The sequence below is a fragment of the Ceratotherium simum genome, chromosome 8 (genome assembly GCF_057802395.1).
Source record: "Ceratotherium simum simum isolate JZ-2026a chromosome 8, ASM5780239v1, whole genome shotgun sequence".
NCBI classification, from domain to species: Eukaryota; Metazoa; Chordata; class Mammalia; order Perissodactyla; family Rhinocerotidae; genus Ceratotherium; species Ceratotherium simum.
In genome coordinates, this window is record NC_141907.1 from 57,272,092 (window position 1) to 57,292,990 (window position 20,899).

The 20,899-nt window shown below is 38.8% G+C and overlaps 1 protein-coding gene across 1 annotated transcript; it reads left to right on the forward strand.

Annotated features, from left to right (window-relative positions):
• Nucleotides 1-3,137: 3,137 nt before the first annotated feature.
• On the forward strand, nucleotides 3,138-15,525 carry AMBN (ameloblastin). Its single transcript, XM_004419143.2, has 11 exons — nucleotides 3,138-3,199; nucleotides 4,116-4,184; nucleotides 7,238-7,288; nucleotides 8,485-8,532; nucleotides 9,279-9,389; nucleotides 10,839-11,078; nucleotides 11,748-11,786; nucleotides 12,052-12,111; nucleotides 12,209-12,253; nucleotides 12,657-12,701; nucleotides 14,843-15,525. The coding sequence occupies exons 1-11, from the start codon at nucleotides 3,185-3,187 to the stop codon at nucleotides 15,386-15,388; spliced, it is 1,269 nt and encodes a 422-aa protein (XP_004419200.1). The 5' UTR covers nucleotides 3,138-3,184; the 3' UTR covers nucleotides 15,389-15,525.
• The last annotated feature ends 5,374 nt before the right edge of the window (nucleotides 15,526-20,899 follow it).

The window sequence follows — 20,899 nt, forward strand, 5'->3', positions numbered from 1 at the left end:
GGAAGGAGTCACAGAGGTAAAATTTGAATAGAACTTGAAAAACAAGTTGTGAAGAGGTGAGAAAAGAGTCTAGGCGGAGAGACAGGTTCAACCAAAGCTCCAGGAAGAGAAAAACCATGGCGTATTCTAGGGAGAGTGAGTAAACAAGTCTGGCTGGATTAGAAAGTTGAAAAAGACAATGTGTCAAAACAAAGCAAAAATCAAAGTCCATGATGCACATGTAATCAACATACCCATAAGCAATCAAAATCATTCCTACACATTTTAGTTGGTGGTTATAGTTGCCATTGGTGGCTGGAGTAGCCACGGCCAAGACTCACAGTCCAATATGAAGCAGGTTTTCAGCATATATGTTTCTGTATTTCAACAAGAACAGTAATAACTCATGATCATTGAGTGTTTTGTGTTTACCAGATAATGTAGTGAGCACTTTCTAGTCATTATTATATTTAAATTAAAATAACGCTGTGCTATGGTAGACCACATTTCACAGATGAAATTACTATACGAAAATACTATACATATTGGAGTTGAGTAGCTCACCCAAGGTCACATGATCAACGTTACAGACAGGATGTAAACAGCTGTGCTCCCAGCTGCTATGCCAACATCTTCCACAGGATCTTCTTTCTCTAGATTTTTCTTTACAGCTTTTTCTGTGGCATGTGCCCCTTCATGTGTCTCAGATCTTCTGTCAGTCTGAGTTTTTTATTTTTGCTGTACTCTGGATACAGCTTTTTTTTAAATTGATGTTCTGGTTGTTCTTTATATAAGTACAGTCTTGATCAACATAACAGAGTTTCCATCAGCTGCAGTAACTTCCTTAACACCTATAATCACTATCAGAAACACATTCATATGCTCTTACTAACTTCCAGATTCTTTTGTAATTAAAACATTTTTCATAGGATGTACCGGGATTCTATTTACTAACTTTCCCAGTAACATAAGCCAAAATAAAAAAGTGTTTACTAGATGTGAAATGAAACCAAATTCAACTAATTACGACAATCATTATTACTCTATCAATGTTCAGTGTCTCACATAAAATGGAAGATTGGAAACGTGAATTGAAATGTTAACTTGACTGTCTAGTTACAGAGGGTGAATTTTACATTATAGCCTTAGGGATCCTTAAATAGTTTTTGAATGGGGCAGTGAAATGCTGAAACCGATATTTTAGGAAGATACATTTGATCTTAGTATGCAGGAAAATGAAGGAGAAAGAAACTAACAGGTAAACATCTAGAAGACGATAATCCCAGGACTAAGTGTGAAGGACATTTAAAAAAAAAGGTACAAGCAACACCACTTATGATATATTAAATATTTGACTTAAGAGCAAAGCAGAACATATGAATTCTACCAAAACATCATTATTAACATATCATGATCATGCTCACAAATCATAAGAGACATATACACATACACGTCACTTCCCTGTTTAGCAGTCAACTAGGAAGCTTAATCCCATGGATTCAGCATCAACTTCCACGCAGAGAAAATACCTTCCATCAAGTCCCTCCTCTGCCCTCCTTGGAGTTCATGCACCTAACAAGTCCTCCTTCTATAACACACACACATATATGCTGTCTTTGTGATCTCATGTTTCAGGTAGTTTCTCCCACACAAAGAACAATCAACCCATTTATTGAGCACCCAGTGTATGGCAGCTGCTGCATCGTCATCATCTCACCAAATCTTCAAAATAAGCTTCTGTTAGTAAATGTTTATAGACTAATGTCTTATGTTATAGATGAGGAAACTGGGGCTCAGAGAGTTTAAGGGATTTTTGTCAAGGGACTTGATTCCAGAGCTGGAATAAAGAGAGAGAAAGAGAGGGAGAGGAAGAGAGAGAGAGAGAGAGAAAGAAGCCAAAAATAATACTTTTCATTTCAATAACATTTTGCTATTTACAAAACATATTCACATTCCTTATTTCTTTGCATCCTAAAAATAATTCTGTTATCAATGGGAAATGGAGTTTTTCAGGGATAGCTTCTTGGATAACATCATTTGAAGCTGTTAGGCCTGCACTTAAGTATGAAGACATCTTTCTCCCAAAATACCATCTTCCTCAATATTCCCTGTAATTGACAAGATGTCTACTTCCCTAAAGAGTGTACTGACTCATCCCTTCTTAAGAAACTAATCTTAAATGCTTATCCCTACAATGTCTGAAGTCATGCCTTTGGAAAGGCAAGAAGGGGCAGAGAAATAACAAAAGCAGATAAAGTTCAACCCACATCTAAGACACTCTTATCTGCTAATGGAGAAAAGCCCATCCATGTTGATGTTACCTTTTAAGTACCACACGGCTTGCTAATTTGGCTTCAATACTAAATGCCTGAAAATGGGTCTATCTAAAGAGAGAACTGAGAAGAGCGCCCATTGACTCGATTGGATCATGGAGAATGTTGATTTCTGCCTCTCCCCAAAAAGAACATGAACCAAAGCTTTGTCTGAAGCGATTCTTTCAGAGAGTCCAATTGCAATTTCTTACAAAAGTTTGGCTATCTCTATTCTATTATCTTCAGATACAAAAATACCTACGAAATTCTGAGGAAAAAATTATAACATATTCATTATCCGTGATCCATTTAATATTTTCATCCTTTCTTACAAACCCAGAAAGTTATTTCAGTGTTTCCTTCTAGACTGTGTGTATATTGGGGGAAGGGAAGAGAGTTACCTTTACCACAACAAACATGAAAGTGAAAATCTTGAGAATGTTGGCGCTGAGTCACTAGCTTTATCTGCAGATAAAACCCTACACAAAACAGATAATGGTTTATTTTGCACCTATTTTACATATATTTCCTCCAGCTCACCGAAATGATTGTCTTCAGAGCTTATGTCCATTATTCCTTTATTGTCTTCCCTGCAATGGAGTTCTCTGAATAAATACAGGGGTTAAGTTACAATTAAAAATAATGAGACTCTACTGGGCCAATGTCCTTGCATGCAATACAAGTGTGTGGGTTAATTGCAGGAGCAGAGTTTGGTTTTTTTTTCCCTCATTTTGCTTCACTTTGATTGGTGGATTGGCACTTTAAATAAAGGTTTCAGGTCTTCCCTGAATGAGAGATACAGAACGAGTCCCAGGCACAGTCCAGAAAAAATCTTAATCTTCCTTTCTTAGAACTACCTTGGTTGGCATCACCAGGCCCTGAGAGCACAGTGCATGCCAGCATTGAAGGTAAAATGTGATTTTATGATTTCCATGTGATTCCTGTAAGTTTTTTTTTCCTTATCTCCAAGCAGGTTTTACAAAGAAGATTTATCTTCGTCACCAGAAATTCGATGATAGCTTATTGTAAACCATTAGCAGGCTCCAGAGAAGCTTAATAATCTTCCAGCCAAAGAAAAGAAGACTTATCTGTAGACTTTTTTTTTTTTTTTACTATCTGTGATTATTAGTGACAGCGCCTAGTTTACAATAGTATTAGAAGTCAAGCAAATCTCTTGGCTAGTCAGATTTCCATTCATGTAAGAGTAAGGAGCCTTTTGAACTTGTAGAATAAATTTAGAGAAATAATTCATTTTAGAAAGCGGAAAACTCAATTTTGAGACATATTTGTCACTAATATCAAAGGAAATTAAAATAGTCAGTTTATTCTTATGTTAAAAAGACATTTTGGCCTGGTTATATGGGTAATCTAAACATAGAATGACATAGCCTATATATCTGCAAATAAAAGTTTGTTATGAAATGATTACTGGTTGTATTACAATTCAAATGCATTTCAAAATTTATTCTGGAGGAAAACAAAGTATAAAATCCTGTGAATGATACTTAATAGACCAAAATTTTACATAGTGGAAGGGATTTTCAAATTCATAATTCATTTTATGAAATGAAACACAGCATTTAAAGAATATGCAAGAGGTTGTTCCTACCTGTTCATTTAGCTTGTAGCTTAGTAAAAAAAGTACTTAGATTTTTTTTAATTGCTTGTCAATTCATTTCGAAAACTAGTAAATGCAAATCAACTGTTTAGCAACATTTAGTTTCTGTTTTTGCTTTTTTGAAGCTGATTGTTTTGGAAGAGCCTTTAACCATTCTGAAATAAAAATTTTATCTGATTTAATTCTTCAACCCAACTCTGTTTCAGATCCCACTTTTCAAAATGAAGGACCTGGTACTGATCCTGTGCCTCCTGGAAATGAGTTCTGCAGTGCCGGTAAGTCAGAGTCTTCTGGATGTGCCCTAGAAGAGATATTGCTGGACACCAAACAACACCGAAGGATGTGAGCTGAGAGTCTGTGCATGGACTCATTTGGATTAATCCAGTGGTATAGTTCCTACTGAATCAAAAGTCATAGTTGCCCAGACGTCTTCCCTTACTATCCAAAAGCAATGCCAAACATATAATTTTTCTATTCAAAAAGATATCTAAAATATTCCAAAGACAACTTCTAAGTCTTATTCCATTCATTCAAAGTTAAAAGATTTCTGTGGTCTCTACAAGGCCATGGCACAATTTGATTATCAACTACTTGCTACCATTATGAAATGGAAAGAGGAAATTTCTCCAAAAAAGTCAAGTACATTTTCTTCTTCATTTTTAAAAGAACAATATTAGCCAAATTACTATGGCTACAAAACTCAGCTAAGTAATTCTATTTGAAACTACTAATTAATCGACAAATTTGCCTTATAGAGGAGATATTATATGACTGAGAGCTGAAGTTTCTTAAATCAAAACATGTCGTGGCAGTGGGGCTGATTGTATGTTACAGTCCTGCACCTGGTCCCCTCTATCATAAACTGAAGTGATCTCATACAAGTACAATCCCTTGAGCGCTGAAGTACTGCAGCCAATAGTGTGTGATTGTGTTTTCGTGAAGACTTTACTCAGCTGCTATACGCGTTTGACAAATACTGGCTGGCCACCTGCATGCTCTCTTGTCTTGAGGTCTCAAACCCAGTGGCCTCAAATGAACTTTAAACATTTCCTTGAGAAAATAGTTTAGCTACTTGCATTTCTTAAGGTTAAATGTTTTGGAGAAAAGGGATAAAAACTGATCACAAGGATGAAAACCTCAATTCTACAAATAAAAGGAGTTTTTATTCCATTATTCAACATTCTTTTTTTTTTTTTTTTTGTGAGGAGGACTAGCCCTGAGCTAACATCTGATGCCAATCCTCCCCTTTTTTCTTGAGGAAGACTGGCCCTGAGCTAACATCCATGGCCATCTTCCTCCACTTTACATGGGATGCTGCCACAGCATGGTTTAACAAGCTGTGCGTCGGTGCCCGCCCAGGATTCGAACCTGTGAACCCCGGGCCGCCGCAGCGGACCTCGCGCACTTAACCGCTTGGGCCAACGGGCCAGCCCCTCAACATTCATTTTAAATGGAAGAAAAACTGAAGGTGCCAACCTAGCTTATCTTTGTATGATACTGACATTGGGGTCAGCCTCAGCCACCTATCACCAGTCTAATACCCTGACACTCTTGGAACCTATACTGGTCCACACCTGAGTAAGTCAGGTCCACTCTGAGGAACTGGGCAATTGCTTAGTATTGCCAATTGACTGCCTGCCAAATCAGATGTTCTTCTCCTTTTACTTTGGCATGGGAAATATATCCCGTGTCTATTTAAATTCATGTTAATATTGGTCTTTAATTCATAACTTGAAGCAGAAGGAAAGCAAAGTATACTCGGTCCTGTAGTTGAAACTGTCCAAGATACCTTATTTGTGTACTCGCCCAAGGGAGGAAAGAATACTCGGTTCTCACAGTTCCCTCAAATTCTGAACAATCTGCTCACCACACACACGAACATACACACACATGCATGCACACACACCACTCTTCCTGTCTATACAGCTAATCTTTTTTCTCTCCTTGGAGTATTTGATACAGATTATAATTCCTTTCCCTCTATCTATTTCCAAAACTGAATTATTTGGAGAAATTTGCACCATGACTCGGAGGGTGAGATTTTCCTGTATTAAAAAAATAGGAGATGGAGGTAGATAACATATGCTCAGAAAAATATTCCTGAACTTCTTACTCATAAAGGAAAAATAATCCCAGCACATTTAGTGGAGACTCCATAAATATTTGTGGGTAATTAAAGGAAGGAAGGCATTAAAACCCCTTGACTGTAGATATTCTTACTATAAGTAAGTAAGAATACTTACTTAGTATACTAAGAATACTTACTTAGTATAGTAAGTAAGAATACTTACTATAAGTAAGTAAGACTATCTAAAGAACCAAAGACTCTCAAAATTCAATTTACTCTAATTCCTAATTCTAATTCCTCTCCATTTTTTTTCCACTAGTATTTGTGTATGTTAATAAGGATTAATTTAGAAAGGAAACTATCTTACACTTTAAAAACCTAGTTGTAAATATAGCTACTTTTTAAACAACTTTTAAATGAACACATTAAGTATGACAGTACTTGGTATTAGAAGGAAAAAATTACATTTGATATGATCCCAAAAACATAAACACAGATCAACAGGTTTATACATAAAATAATTTTTCACTAAAGATGATGGAGGATTTGTTGAGGCCCTTTGAATAGCAGGCAAGTTAGGTTTTGCACATGGTTTTGCTGAATGCTATGATCCTACGCCACATTCCACAAAGCAGAAGCATGTAGGTTTGTCAAACACACAAGAAAATTGAGCTCAAGTTCATCCCCTTTGCTTTCCTACATGATAATGTTTTAAGAATATAAAATACTCTTAGTTTTCTATTTTGTTGCTTTATTTTACTTTGTTTTCAATGTAATTTTCAAACTAAATCAAATTTTGCTTTTAAAAGCAAAAAGCATTAAGATGTGGACAAAGGGTAGATGATTTCTGTGGGAGCAAAATTATTAAATATTATGGTAATACCCCAAACAATTTAAATTCTTCTTCATTCTGCCCAAAAGCTCAAGTCATTTGGGTAACAAACCAATATGATGGCCTCTCAGCTGGCCCTCGTTACTGGGATTTTTTTTTTTTTTTTGCTGAGGAAGATTGGCCCTGAGCTAACATTTGTGCCCATCTTCCTCTATTTTGGTATGTGGGACACTGCCACAGTATGGCTTAATGAGCCGTGCATCAGCCCGCGCCTGGGATCCAGGCCCGCGAACCCCAGGCCACAAAAGCAGAGTGCGCAAACTTAACCACTATACTACTGGGCCGGCCCCTGGCGTGGCTTTCTATTTCTAGTGTGTAAGGAAGTTTTTGGCCAAGGAGAACTCAAAATTGTTCTTATTTCCATTTAGGTGTTTCCTCAGCAACCTGGGACACCAGGCATGGCTAGTTTGAGCCTTGAGGTATGTATTGTCAGAGTATTTACATATAATCTTTATATTGGTATGTTCCTGATAAGGGAGAAATATGATGGGCTGTTTCTCAGTTTTCCTAGTCAGAAATCAGTGACTGTCCTCCTGTGCAGTTCTAGAGAAATTTATGAGATTTATTAGAGCCTCATCTTATAATTTATCTGCGATTTTGAACTCTCAGGTGTTTCAGTCTTTAGAATGTCACCTGTATGTGAATCAAAACAATACAAATATTTAATACCTAATATATATTATATGTATGTTAATATAATTACTACATTAATGTCATTACATTTAGTAAAACACATTGTTCTGAAGTCACAAATGGTTTATACTTAGTTCCTTCTCCTTATAGTATCTTATATGATAAAGTTCCCATGAAGAAAACTCACCTTACAAAATCTAACTGTTGATAAGAACTGTAAATAGTGTTAACATTGTGCTGTGTACCTGCTGCCTGGCCTGGGCTTGTCTTACTGCGGTTCTCATAACTCATACATCCTCTGTTTAGAAAATCCCAGCAAAATAGAAATGTTTGACCATATTGGTATAAAATATTGACAGTTATGTCAATTATTTTTTATACCAATGAGTCAAAACCTAAAAATTGTTTTTAGTACTTAGGAAAATTTAAAATAAAATAGTTCAAACTTTCAACACATTTGTATATTTATTTCAGTTATGAATAGAAAACTATTTCTGAGATTAAAAGTTTTTCAGAAGGCCTTGCAAAATTTATTCATATCATGACAATCTGAGGGTAATCAACACCAATATGGGCTGGATGCTTATTTCACATGGAAGCTAATTTCACTGAGTTATTTTTTTCTCACTTTCTAGTTTAAACTCAATTCAAAGCACTCTAAGCCTCTTCCCATTAAAAGTAAAATTGACTTTTTGTTGAACTGGCGGCATGCAATATGATGTCCACTTAAATGATACTTTTTCTCCCTTTTAATTAATGATAAAACGCAAGCTCACTATTTTAATAGCAATAATAACAACAATGGCAGAACCACATTTAATATTTCCAGTTTTCAGTAATCATTTGTATCTACTTTTATTTTATTCAAATTGACCCACCCCAAACCTTGTGATGATAATACTATACGTTGAGAAATCAGTTGTGTCATACAGAAAAGGAACATGTGTGGCAAACACTAACTCACTTTTTTTTTTCTTGATAGACAATGAGACAGTTGGGAAGTTTGCAGGGATTAAATATGCTCTCTCAGGTAACCTTATTTTCAAATATTTCTGATTGTAAATACAAATGGTGGTGGTGGTGGTAATATTAGCAGCAACATTGTCATTCATAAAATTTGTTTGTGAATAGACAATATCCTAAACACTGGAAGAACAAATAAGCGATTGAGAGAACCTAAAACAAAATAAGATCCTGGTATGGGAAAATAAAAACAATGTTGAATTTTCTTTAGGAAGAAAAACATTCTCTTTTTCATTATCAATTTTATTATACAGCCCAAAATATGAGTGCTTAAAAAGCTAAATCTCAAACAAGTTTATGGGAATATTGCAGTCTGGCTCATAATGGAATGTAAGTCTGTTGGAAGATAGCATTTACCTATCCATATTCAATTAACCGCTGTCACTCTTACTTTTGCTATCTCTACACTTTCTATGGATTTTTTAGAAAATGAAGGGGCCAGCCCCGTGGCCTAGTGGTTAAGTTCTGAGCGCTCCACTTTGGCGGCCCAGCTTGCGGGTCCAGATCCCGGGCACAGATATACACCACTCGTCAGCCATGCTGTGGCAGCAACCCACATACAAAATAAAGGAAGACTGGCACAGATGTTAGCTCAGGGCTAATCTTCCTCAAGCAAAAAAAAAAAGGAAGATTGGCAACAGATGTTAGCTCAGTGGGAATCTTCCTCAGCAAGAAAAGAAAAAGAAAATGAAAACCAAGTTTAAGCCAATACTGAACTATAAGCATGCTTTTTCTTTTTCTCCATGTCTTTAGTATTCAAGATTTGGCTTTGGGAAATCATTTAATTCTTTGTGGCTGCATGGTCTCCTCCCACCACATTCCTCTTTTCCATGGATGAGACCAAGAGAACATGAAACTCAACAGGTAAGTTAATTGCATCAATGTGTTTGAAACCTCAAGCTTTAAAATATTCTTCTACTTGCTTTCTCTAAGTTGTCATATACTAGCTACAGACAGGTAATAGTAATGAACAAAAAATTATCCAAATACCCATAAGTCAAAACCTAAAATTGTTTTTAGTACTTAGGAAAATTTAAAATAAAATAGTTCAAATTTTCAACACATTTGTATATTTATTTCAAAGAGGAAGATATGGCCTCCAAAATAAAAGAGACCTATGTTAAAGATATGAGCAATAACAATAGATAAACTATCCTCAACATGGAAGCAGGCTATAACCTGGACAATTTTTATTTTAGTCAAGATTCCCTAAATAATTGTTCAAAGTCACATTTAAAACGATGCCAAAGTCCTAGTTAAAACATCATGAACCCTACAGCAAACAATAAATATATCAATCAGTTAACCATTACTTATTAGGTACTTGATAAATATATAAACCAAATTGTAGATTGGGAGTGAAAGTAAAGACATTTAAGAAGAACTTCAAGGCTCATGAAATTTCAGATCTAATTGGAAGATAAGACAAGATAACATATTACAAGGTGCTAAATAATAAGGTACTAGTAATAAATGAGATGTAAGAACTGAAAGCCATAGGAGTTTAGAGATGGGCAATGATTGAAGAGGTGATGCAGAGCCAGGTTGCTGTGAGACTTCCATGCCACTTTGAGGAGCTTGCAACCAATCTAAAAATAATAGGGAGTCATTTACCACAGATCATTTGAAAGTGGAGCAATAGAACATGGTTGTTTTAACAGGAACTTTTGATTCCAGATGGCCTTCCACAACAAGTAGCATTACTCACCAAGCCGCATTTAGTGGGACAATAAATTATGTCAATGGTGACTCTTTCTCCACTTGATTGTTTCCAACATGGACCCCATGATGCAAGAATTTGATTGGCATTTTATTTAATTACCCTTTCTCCTTTCAGTAACTTAAAAAATATATGATCTGTCATGTGCCAGGCACTTGTTAGGAGCTATATTAAGTCCTGGGTCTATAAAGATAAATAAGACATATTATTCTCTCTCAGTTGACTGGGGAACAAAGATTTATAACAAATAATTGTAATCCAGTGAGAAAGTGGTAAAATAGAGATACACAGAGGCAGCTATGGGAACCCAGAGGAGGAAATGACTCATTCTACCAGGAAGTCCACATAGTTTCCCATCTTGATGAGCAGAAGTTGTCCTGGAGGAAGTAGAGGAGGCAGACATGCACCAGACTGCCCCAAATAACATTGACTTTAAGCAAATCGGTGCTTCCTATGTAAACACAGCTTCAAGACAAGTCTCCTAGACTCTCTTCCAAATAGAAAGCTCCTCAAGTCCTTTTGCTTTAGAAATTCTAGACCCCACAGTTCAGCGAGCCAGTGCTTCCTGACGCTCCTTTCAAATTTCTCTGCAGTATGAATATTCTTTGCCTGTGCATCCCCCACCTCTCCCATCGCAGCCATCCCTGCAGCCTCAACAGCCAGGACAGAAACCTTTCCTCCAGCCCACCATTGTAACCGCAGTGATGCAGAACACTGGCCAGAAGGGAGGACCTCAGCCTCCGGTTTACCAGGGACGGCCGCCCTTGCAGCAATCAGAGGGGCCAATGGTTGAACAGCAGGTGGCACCATCAGAAAAGCCAACAGAGGCCGAGGTAATTTCTTTCTCTGAAGTCAGATCAGGATCACCCACTAACTTAATGAAAGAAATCTGATTTGCAGAGCACACTTAAATAATCAGAGCTTTTGCGTATAATGCACAAAATTACAAGTATGCATTATTATTTCTCTATCTGGTCGTAGAGAAGACAATCGCACAAAAGTGCCTTGTAATAATGTAGAGAAAAGAGCAATGGACAGGAAAGGAAAGTACCATGAAACTAGTATGTTGCAGGCGTTAACACTCCCCCATATCATCCTGACTACAATATTATATGGACATTATCATCCTTTTATCATCCTTTTTAATAAGGAGAAGACAGACTTTGAGAGGTTATACGATTTTCCCAGTATTACACAAAAACTAAGTGGCAGAGCCAGGATTCAAACCACCCTGGCATGCTCCAATTCCAAAACTCATTCCTTTCTACTCTGCAAGACAAAGCAAATTCATGACAGACATGCCCCATCTCCCTGCCCTTGCACTTGAGTCATGTCTGTAAAAGGCAATTGTAATCTCTTGGGTTGTACCCCCTAAAACTCAATGAAAGTAAAAACAGGGAAACACATTTGAGATTGTTTTATCATAATCATAAATAACAGTGTGTTCAGTTCACTTTGTTCATTTTGATTGTTTAGTAATTTTAATATTATCTGTGATGCAGCTACCAGAAATGGATTTTCCCGTTCCACAAGATCCACCGGTAAGTACAGAACTCAATGAGACACTTTCTTGGGAAAAATATCTCTATACTTCAAGAAAGAAGAGTAAAAATTGTAAATTGCCCGATTTATCCATGAATATGAAGTATAATGGGTTCCTTTGTTTTCTAAAATATTAAATACTTATTTGTCATACTAACCCATCTGAAAATGTGTTTCATAGAACTCCTAGAAATGGCTGTAATGGGAGGTTTGCCTGTGTTATAGCAAATATGAATTACTTATTCTGTTTTCTATCACTTAAAGATGTTCCCAATAGCCCGTTTGATGACTCAGGGACCGATGCCACAAAATAAACAATCTTCAGTAAGTTTTCTTTTTTTCATACTACTTCTCTGTAATTTACTTAAAAGTTTTTCCCTTGGCAAATGCATTTTGTGATGACTATTGTATTTATATTTAGCTTTATCCAGGATTGTTTTACATGTCCTATGGAGCAAATCAATTGGTAAGTCCATACCCTATAAAAAGTATCATTTTTAATTAAACGTTATCTTAGGAGCTAAAATTATAAAATCCAGGCCTCACACAATAGATTCCATATTCTCTGAATGCCTAAATTAGTGACCGAAATGGCAAGGAGACACACTTCCTATTTGGATAATTCTGGCCAGACTCACACATACACACACACAAAATGGCATTAAAGAAAAGGTAAATTTTCCATCTGAATTATCCAAATTGGCTACATTTCTTCAATAATGACTCATTTCTCCACTCTGCCTCTGGACACAGCATTAATATTAAGGTTTAAGGAAAAACTAAACGATTTTTAACTTTGTCTTGAGTAGCTACAAAGATAATAGGAGTCAGCTAGTTCATCATATGATGCAGAGTTTCTTTTTGAACAGAATGCTCCTGGGAGACTTGGCATCATGAGCTCAGAAGAAATGGCGGTGAGTAATGTCTTCAAACTCTTATTAAAATAGTGGCCAGGGGAGAGCAGTCACAGATGACTGGATGCAAGAGGTATTGGCCATGATTGTGGCCAAATATACAGCACAGGACTCAGATTATTCCACTCCAAAACCAAAAGCTTGATTCTGAAACAGCATGCAAAGATTTCATCATGTTTCCCATATAGTCATTTCTGAGTGATGACCATTCTTGCACATAGGGTTTTGCCCCATTTTTTGAATGTGAGCCGAGGAGAAACCTCTCTTGAAAAGCCATCATGGCTGAATGGCAAATGCTTCAAACCAAAAAAGAAACACGTGGGGCTGGCCCAGTGGCGTAGTGGTTAAGTTCACATGCTCCACTTTGGTGGCCCGGGGTTTGCAGGTTTGAATCCCAGATGTGGACGAACGCACCACTCATCAAACCATGCTGTGGCAGCGTCCCACATACAAAGTGGAGGAAGATGGGCACAGACGTTAGCTCAGAGCCAATCTTCCTCAGCAAAAAGAGGAGGATTGGCAAGAGATGTTAACTCAGGGACCAGTCTTCCTCACAAAAAAAGAGAAAAAAAAGAAACACATGGTTCATACAGAGTCCCTGTTCCTTCTCAGATCATTTAACCCCTCAAAACAACAAATTCAACAGCATCGCAAATCATTTAGCCCTCAAAATTGAGAGACGAAAAAGAAAATTAACCAAGTTTAAAATTTGATTATTGTAAAATTCAAAGTACATTAATAAGTTAATTAAGTATATTCTTCTTCTGTTATCATTATCCATGCATATTACAACTTTAAAATCTGAGATCAATAGACTCACACAATTTGACTTTTTCCCTCAGCAATTTTTACATGTTACATCTGTTAGAACACAAAGCAAAAGAGAAAGAAACCATATTGAGTTAACAAATCATTATCAACTACAGATCCTATCAAATTGATAAATACACACACATGTTATCCCTGAAAGAAAACTCGTATCTCAACATTACTGAGTGCCTTCTGTGAGCAAGACACAGAGAGAGATACTACGGAGGCAAGATAAAAAAGATGAGCTTCCTGTTCTCAAGGAGTTTACAGTCTAACCAATGGAAAAGATAGATACAAGGGCAGATAATCTCAAAATCACATGATAAAGGTATCGGAGCTATAAGACAGGGAAAAAAGAGGGGCCATTAGCCCAGCCCAGGGGTTCACAGTGCCATCCCGGGAGGATGTGATGCAAAGAGCTGAGAGTGGACAGCCAGGTCAGAGGCAAGAGTCCTGCAGCTGTGTACACAGGCACAACTGGTTGAAAATTCAAGTCAGTGTTTATATCATCTTATCATTTTAATTAATTTATTAACATTCTGCCTTATTCTCAATTTTGCTATAACTTATGAAAAACACACAATAAATGTAACCAAAAAATTGAAAAGAGAATTTTAAATGAGTTAAAATTGTGAGAAAATGAGAATACAGATATGCAAGTTACAAAGCCCTGCACAATTGCGGTAAATAACCCAAGATTTGGTTCTGAAATTTTTGGCAGCAAAGGAAAAAAGGAAACGTGGTCAGTTCTAGAATTCTGTCCACAGAAGGAAAATATTTCAGTTCCTCCAGAGAAATCAAGCTTCTTTTTCTTATATGTGTTCTTAAAAAAGAAAGAAAGAAAAAGAAAAAAAATCTTAAATGGGCTTCATTCACTTTGGAGAGACTGAGAAATGATACTGACAAGGTCCTCCAAAACATCCCTCAACAAACTAGGAATGGATCCGTTTTTGTTTGTTTGTTTTGTGATGGTAGTGCCCATTTCAGCTGCTTAGTGTTTTCTCAAAATTAGATTCAAAATACCTTTCACCTGTAGACCTGGATCTGCCCTCTTTCCCTGTTTCTCTCCTTCCTACCCTTTCAGCCAGGCATGCCAAAGGGCCTCCACCTCCCTTTCACAGAAGTGGGCTTGCCCCACCCAGAAAAGTGCAGAATCCTCTCCCTTATGTTTCAAAGCCAGTTTAGTGCCAAATGTGCTTACGCAAAGCTGTCAGTCACTCCCCGTTCCCTATCAGTTTTTTATGGTTTCTCTGTGAATCAGACCACGTCCCACTGCATGGTACAGTTAATAGTAGGTGATAACGGCGTCTTCGGTAAATGATTTCTTCCAGGGAGGCAGAGGAGGCCCCATGGCCTACGGAGCCATGTTCCCAGGATTTGGAGGCATGAGGCCCAGCCTTGGAGGGATGCCCCCCAATCCAGGCATGGGCGGGGACTTTACTCTGGAATTTGACTCGCCAACCGCTGCAACCAAAGGCCCTGAGAAAGGAGAAGGAGGTCCACAAGGCTCCCCCATGACGGAGGCGGACCCAGCCAACCCGGAAAACCCAGCCCTCCTTTCCGAGATCGCGTCTGGTCCCCTCGGAGGCCTTCTTGCTCTCCCTCAAGGCAGTGTTCCCCGCCTGGCAAGGGGCCCTGCAGGGCACAGCAGGGGACCCCCCAGGGTCACCCCAGCAGCCGCAGACCCACTAATGACCCCTGGATTAGCTGATGCTTATGAGACCTACGCTGCTGATATGACCACACCCCTGGGTCTCGAGGAAGAATCGACCACGGATACCACGGTGACCTCAGAGAGTCCGCAAACGTCGATGCCAGGAAACAAGGCCGAGCAGCCCCAGCTTGTGCGTGATGCGTGGCGTTTCCCAGAGCCCTGAGAGCCTTGCCATATCAGCTACCTTCTGTATGCACAAGCTCCCCGGCTTTGTCCCCACAGTATATCTTTTTGCTAAAACACTTATTACCCTTCTACAGCAAAGGCATTAAAAGTGCTGAGCATATATTAATAAATACAAGTGGCTAGAAATAGTGTAGGTCCCCTTCTTGCTTTCATTCTCTTATTAAAATAAAATGTGTCGACTGTCTCTGTGATTTAGAAATACTATTAATAACATCAGAGCAAGTCTAAGTAGCTCTGCATTTGAAAATCACTCTTTCTTGGCTGTCTTGGGCACTATAGAATTTCTCTTGCTAGCACTACACTGTTATATCCAGGAAATGTGACACTGCTTTGGAAATTTTTCTCTAAGCAAAGGCACACATTCTCAGAATTATAAGCTATTTCATCCAAACGTTATTAAACGGGGATTGGTGGACAATCCCTGACTGTTATCACTGGGTTTGGTATATTGGATTTAAAATTCTCTATTTGTAGAGTATTTTATTTAATCTAGTAAAAACATCTAGCCTATTTTAAATAAAGAATTTTTCTCACTGAAAATACGAGGAATTATACGCTTATTATTTACATATATTTCAATGGTTAAGAGATGAGCACACTCATCCTCTAATTTTGCTGCCCTTTAGCATATTTTATTCAGTTCATTCATTCTTTCATGGAAAGTTGATTGAGTACCTACCAACATCCTAGGCAACGTGCTAGGCAACAGCCCTTCCCTCAGAGCTTACAATGAGGATGATTGACAGGTAGACAACCACAATACTAATAAAAACAGCCACTCTAGGCCAAGCTCAAGTACTTTACACATATTATCTCACAACAGCACTGCAAAATAGATACTCCCAAACCCACAACTCATGTGAAAAGGCCAAGCACTGGGTGTCCCTGGGGCCACAGAGAAGAGGCACCTAACCCAGCCTAAGGGGCATTGCAGGGGCTGGGAGGGATCAGACAAGTTTTCTCAGAACAATATCGAAAGCATCTCAAAATGAGGCCTCCAAGAGGAAGCAACACAAGAAGAGTCATATGGGTGCCATGTGAGAATTAGCTTATTCCTGTGAAATACAACATGGGAAAAGGGACCCAGGAAATGATCATTACTTGTCACCAAAGCTAGGTATGTATCAGTCAGGGCTATTTGCCTGAGGTTCCAAGAGGTTCCAAGGCCAGGTCTGGTCACTCTGAAAAGTAGCCTCCTGCCCCATTCTCTCCACCTCCTCCCAAGTTGCTCATCCCAGGTGTTGGGCCCCATAGAACTCAGACTCCCTCCTCCATCCCCTGTGAAGATTCTGGGGATGCAGCCCAGGAAAAGAGCCCTGAGATGCCACTCAACCTGGGATACTTCAGGAGCCTCAGCAGGAGCATGCAGCCACCACTCATTGTCTCCCTCTCTACAGGTAGCACTCTGCTCACCCTCACTCTAGGCTAGGAGACGTGCAGGAGATTAAAACAGAGTTTGCATCCCGTGGTGGTTCTGGCGAAGGTGCGAGGGTAGGAGAATGACCTCCACTGTAACCAGCAGATGCCCACTGAGACCCACCTTAGCAATCCAGACAGTCTTCTAAAAAGCAATATGGTAGAAGACATACAGACAGATCTGAGTTCAAACTTTGACATCACATCTAACGGTCTATGAGTCTTTGGAAGTGAGACTTCATCTCTCTGCTCCTGTGTCTTCATTTCTATAATGGAGCTACAACTCAACCCACCTCACAAGGTTGTTGTGAGAACTAAATGAGATTAAGTACGCAGACAAAATTTCTCAATCATAGCACCATCCTTCTTTTCCTACTGACCCTTTTTATAAAAAGAACCTAGCAAAAAAACAGCACTGATAAAGGAAGAATGGAATTGTCCCACTATCTGATGAATTGGTGCTTTTCCATTCTCACTCCACATGCTGCCCTTCTGGTCCTCCTTTGTAATTCAGAGCATGCATTTGTGAGATCACATATGCTGATTCCCCAGTGAATGTTGTCATATCAAGTGCGCCAAGTTGGCCTTTGCTATTGGCAGGCTGGGCACTTAATAGTGTTAATGGTTAGATCAACTTTGACAAGGGAGATGCCATGTTGTTGAGCCCTTGAATAACCTCTATCTCTGCCACCAGGCACTTTGAACACTGGCCCACTGAGCAAACACCAAGGTGGCCAGGGAAAGAGGCTAAATGTCACCCATGGGAGGACCATCTTAATTATTGAGAATTTCCTCCACGGTGCTTCCCTCTACTAGACATTTACATAAGAAAAAAATATCTTCGTACTATATCTCATTCTGAGAAGTCTATCCAAATAGGCTGCCTTCTGGATCTCCTTATTACTAATCTTGCAGTTTTATTCTTTGAAAGTCCCAGGCCGGCCTCCAGTGGCCTAGCAGTTAAGTTCGGCATTCCACTTCAGCGGCCTGGGGTTCACGGGTTCAGATCCTGGGCAAGGACCTACTCACCGCTCATCAAGCAGTGCTGAGGCAGCATCGCACATAGGAGAGCTACAACTCTAAAACTATGATACACGATTATGTCCTGGGGCTTTGGGGAGAAAAAAGAAAAAGAGGAAGATTGGCAACAGATGTTAGCATATAAATAACAATAATAATAAAAATAAATAAATAAATTTCTGGAAAAAAAAAAAGTCCCTGACCAGCTGACCAATCTGACACTGACCCTGAGTCAGTGTAAATCTGTTATTTCAGGTCATCTCTCCTTCTGCACAAAATAGACAACCAGATGTGTCATTTAAAGTTCTGCCCACTGATTGGGGTTGTGGTGCATTGACTGTCCACTTCTAGCTAATGCCAGAATACCATACAGAAGTCCATTAACCAGGCACACACTCTTTCCTCTCCATTAACTGATCATAGTTAGGTAGCCATATAATTGATTCTCCAAACTGGGACACTTTTAACAATGAAAAGTGGTATCATGAATGATGAGTGAATGTTGGACAACAGGTATAAACCAGTACTACCTAGGGCAAACCTGGACATCTGGTTGTTCTAGTCATTTGGAACTCCCTGTGATGCCAAATGTGTAGATTGAAGGAAAGGCATCAAAGTTATAAAAAGGAAGTACATGGAAGTCTGAACCACTTGCTTGTGCAATTTACTTGAGCCCTCCAGACCTGCTAAGCCTTAGTGTCATATATATCATTTTCACTTACAATGGAATGCTGCTGTTTATATTCAGTTTTATGGTCTAGTGTATCATCTATCACCTAGTTCAAGATGGCAACTAAGCATAATTACTTGGCATCCCATACTCAAGCACATTGTCTCTGTTAGGGTCCAGTAGCAAAGCAAGAACTACTTTTCATAAAGAAAACCCTAAGACTCTGTGCTGTTATTCTCCTGTGAGTGCTTGCCAGAGGTCCCATACAGCCATAGATACTTCCAATACATTTGGGTCCCTGAGTCATAATGCCCAAGTGACAGAGAAGTGTATGCTACAGCACACACCCCTTTCTTGCCTGGAGTCCTACTCAAAACTAGCAGCCTTTCAAGTTATACTGTATGTGGTATATGTTGCCTTCAAAACACAAAGAAGTCCACAAAGCATTGTGGTTCTCTCTTCTTGGAGGGTGGTGCAAGCTGCAGCAACTCGCCTTTCACTTTAGCTATCCTGACATGCCCAGACTCCTAGACCTCTAGAAATGTTAGCAGCCCCATGAACTTTTGCGGTATTTATCTTCCACCCTCTGGCTTGCTACTTCATGCTAATCAAAACCTATTGTTGCATTGTATCTTCAGTGTAATCAGCTGGCATAGTGTCCTGTGAGATATGAAGAAAATCAAGGAGTCTCAGGACTGTATTATGACAGATTTCAGGAGAGGTAACACAGTCCTGGGGCAAGATAGTTTACTTTTGTATTGGCCCTGCCTTTTAAAAACAAACTGCTTCTGATTTTTCATACTGATTGGAATAGAAAGAAAGCACCTGCCAGATCAATAATTACATGCTAGGTGCCATGGGCTATGCTGATTTGCTCCCATAAATTTACCACACCTAGAACTACAGCTACAACTGGCATCACCCCCAGACTGAGTTTGCAGTAATCCGCTGTGATTCCCCACAACCCATCTGGCATTGCATCAGCTAAACAGATGAGCTAAATGGGTATGTGGTAGGACACCTTCCCTGTATCTCTCAAGTCTTCAAAGGTGACACTAAACTCTGCAATTTTCCCTACAGGACTTACCATCTTGTTGTAGGGGGTGGGGTAGAAGAATGAGTACACTTCCACAAGCTTCCTTCCACTTGACCCTTCCTACCAAAATAGGCTTCATTCCATTGGTGTAGGAATCAGTGTGGGATTCTGCCAGTTTTAGGTATATCTAGTCTCACTGTAGATTCTGGACTTGGGAAATAATCACAAGATAGATGCACTGGACCCACTGTTAGATGGAGGTGGACCAAGGTTCCATCTCTCACCTGACTTCTATAAGCTTTAATTGGTAACCTATGAAGGCTTTTCAGGTTCAGAACCACTATCTAATAACCTCCAGAAAGTCTGGGTATTTCCCTTCTCCCACCACACCCTACACAGTCATTCTAGTAAACTGGTTTAGGTCCCTCTGGAGAAGGCTTAGGGAAACTTCCATGGTATATGCATGTGGTCAATTGCAGGGTCTTTCCTCATTGGGACCTGGTCTCCCCTCAGCTGAGGGGCTCTAGGTCTTGGAACTAGATAAGAGACTGTGAATCACACCGTGGTGACTCGAGTTAGGCTCAGTGAACCTAGAATCTTTTTTTTTATGTCAAGCAGCACCTTAACAGGATGTCCATCTATCTTTTTCTAGAGCCCCATGATTTACTAGTCATCACCATAGACTGCTATTGGTTAAGAATCCTGATTACCATTCCATCCTGTGGCTTGTGGTAGTAATTGCATCCTCCTTGTCTCTGAGAGATAAGTACCACCATCCAGCTTCTACTATTTCAGAATCGTATTTTTCCCATTGATATTCCAAAGCAGCACCCCCCCACCCCATCATCATATCTGCCCTACAGAGGGTAAAACCACAGAGCTCTTTATAATGCTTTAGTGAAGGAAGTGTTTTCTGGGCCCTTCTGGATGGAGAATGGTAGGGAGTGAATCCGGAATGGGAAACATGATATATTCATTATACCAATGTGTCTCAGGTTGCATGCCTACCATCAGTGTAAGGACAATAATTTTTATATAGTATATGAATAAATCTTGTTTTTACTTACGTCAAAACATTTACAAACATCAAAACATTTACAAACATCAAAAATAGGTTCCTTTTAAAATAAATGTTATTTTTTAAGTATTTAATAAATATTAATTGTACAAGTTATAGCAGGATATGGCAATAATCACAAAGGCAGTACATAAATGACTATGTACATGACTAAAGTTTGGGAAAATACTGACCTTTTTTTTTTTTTTTAAACATTTTCTTTTTTTTCTTTTTTTTTTGTGAGGAAGATCAGCCCTGAGCTAACATCCATGCCAATCCTCCTCTTTTT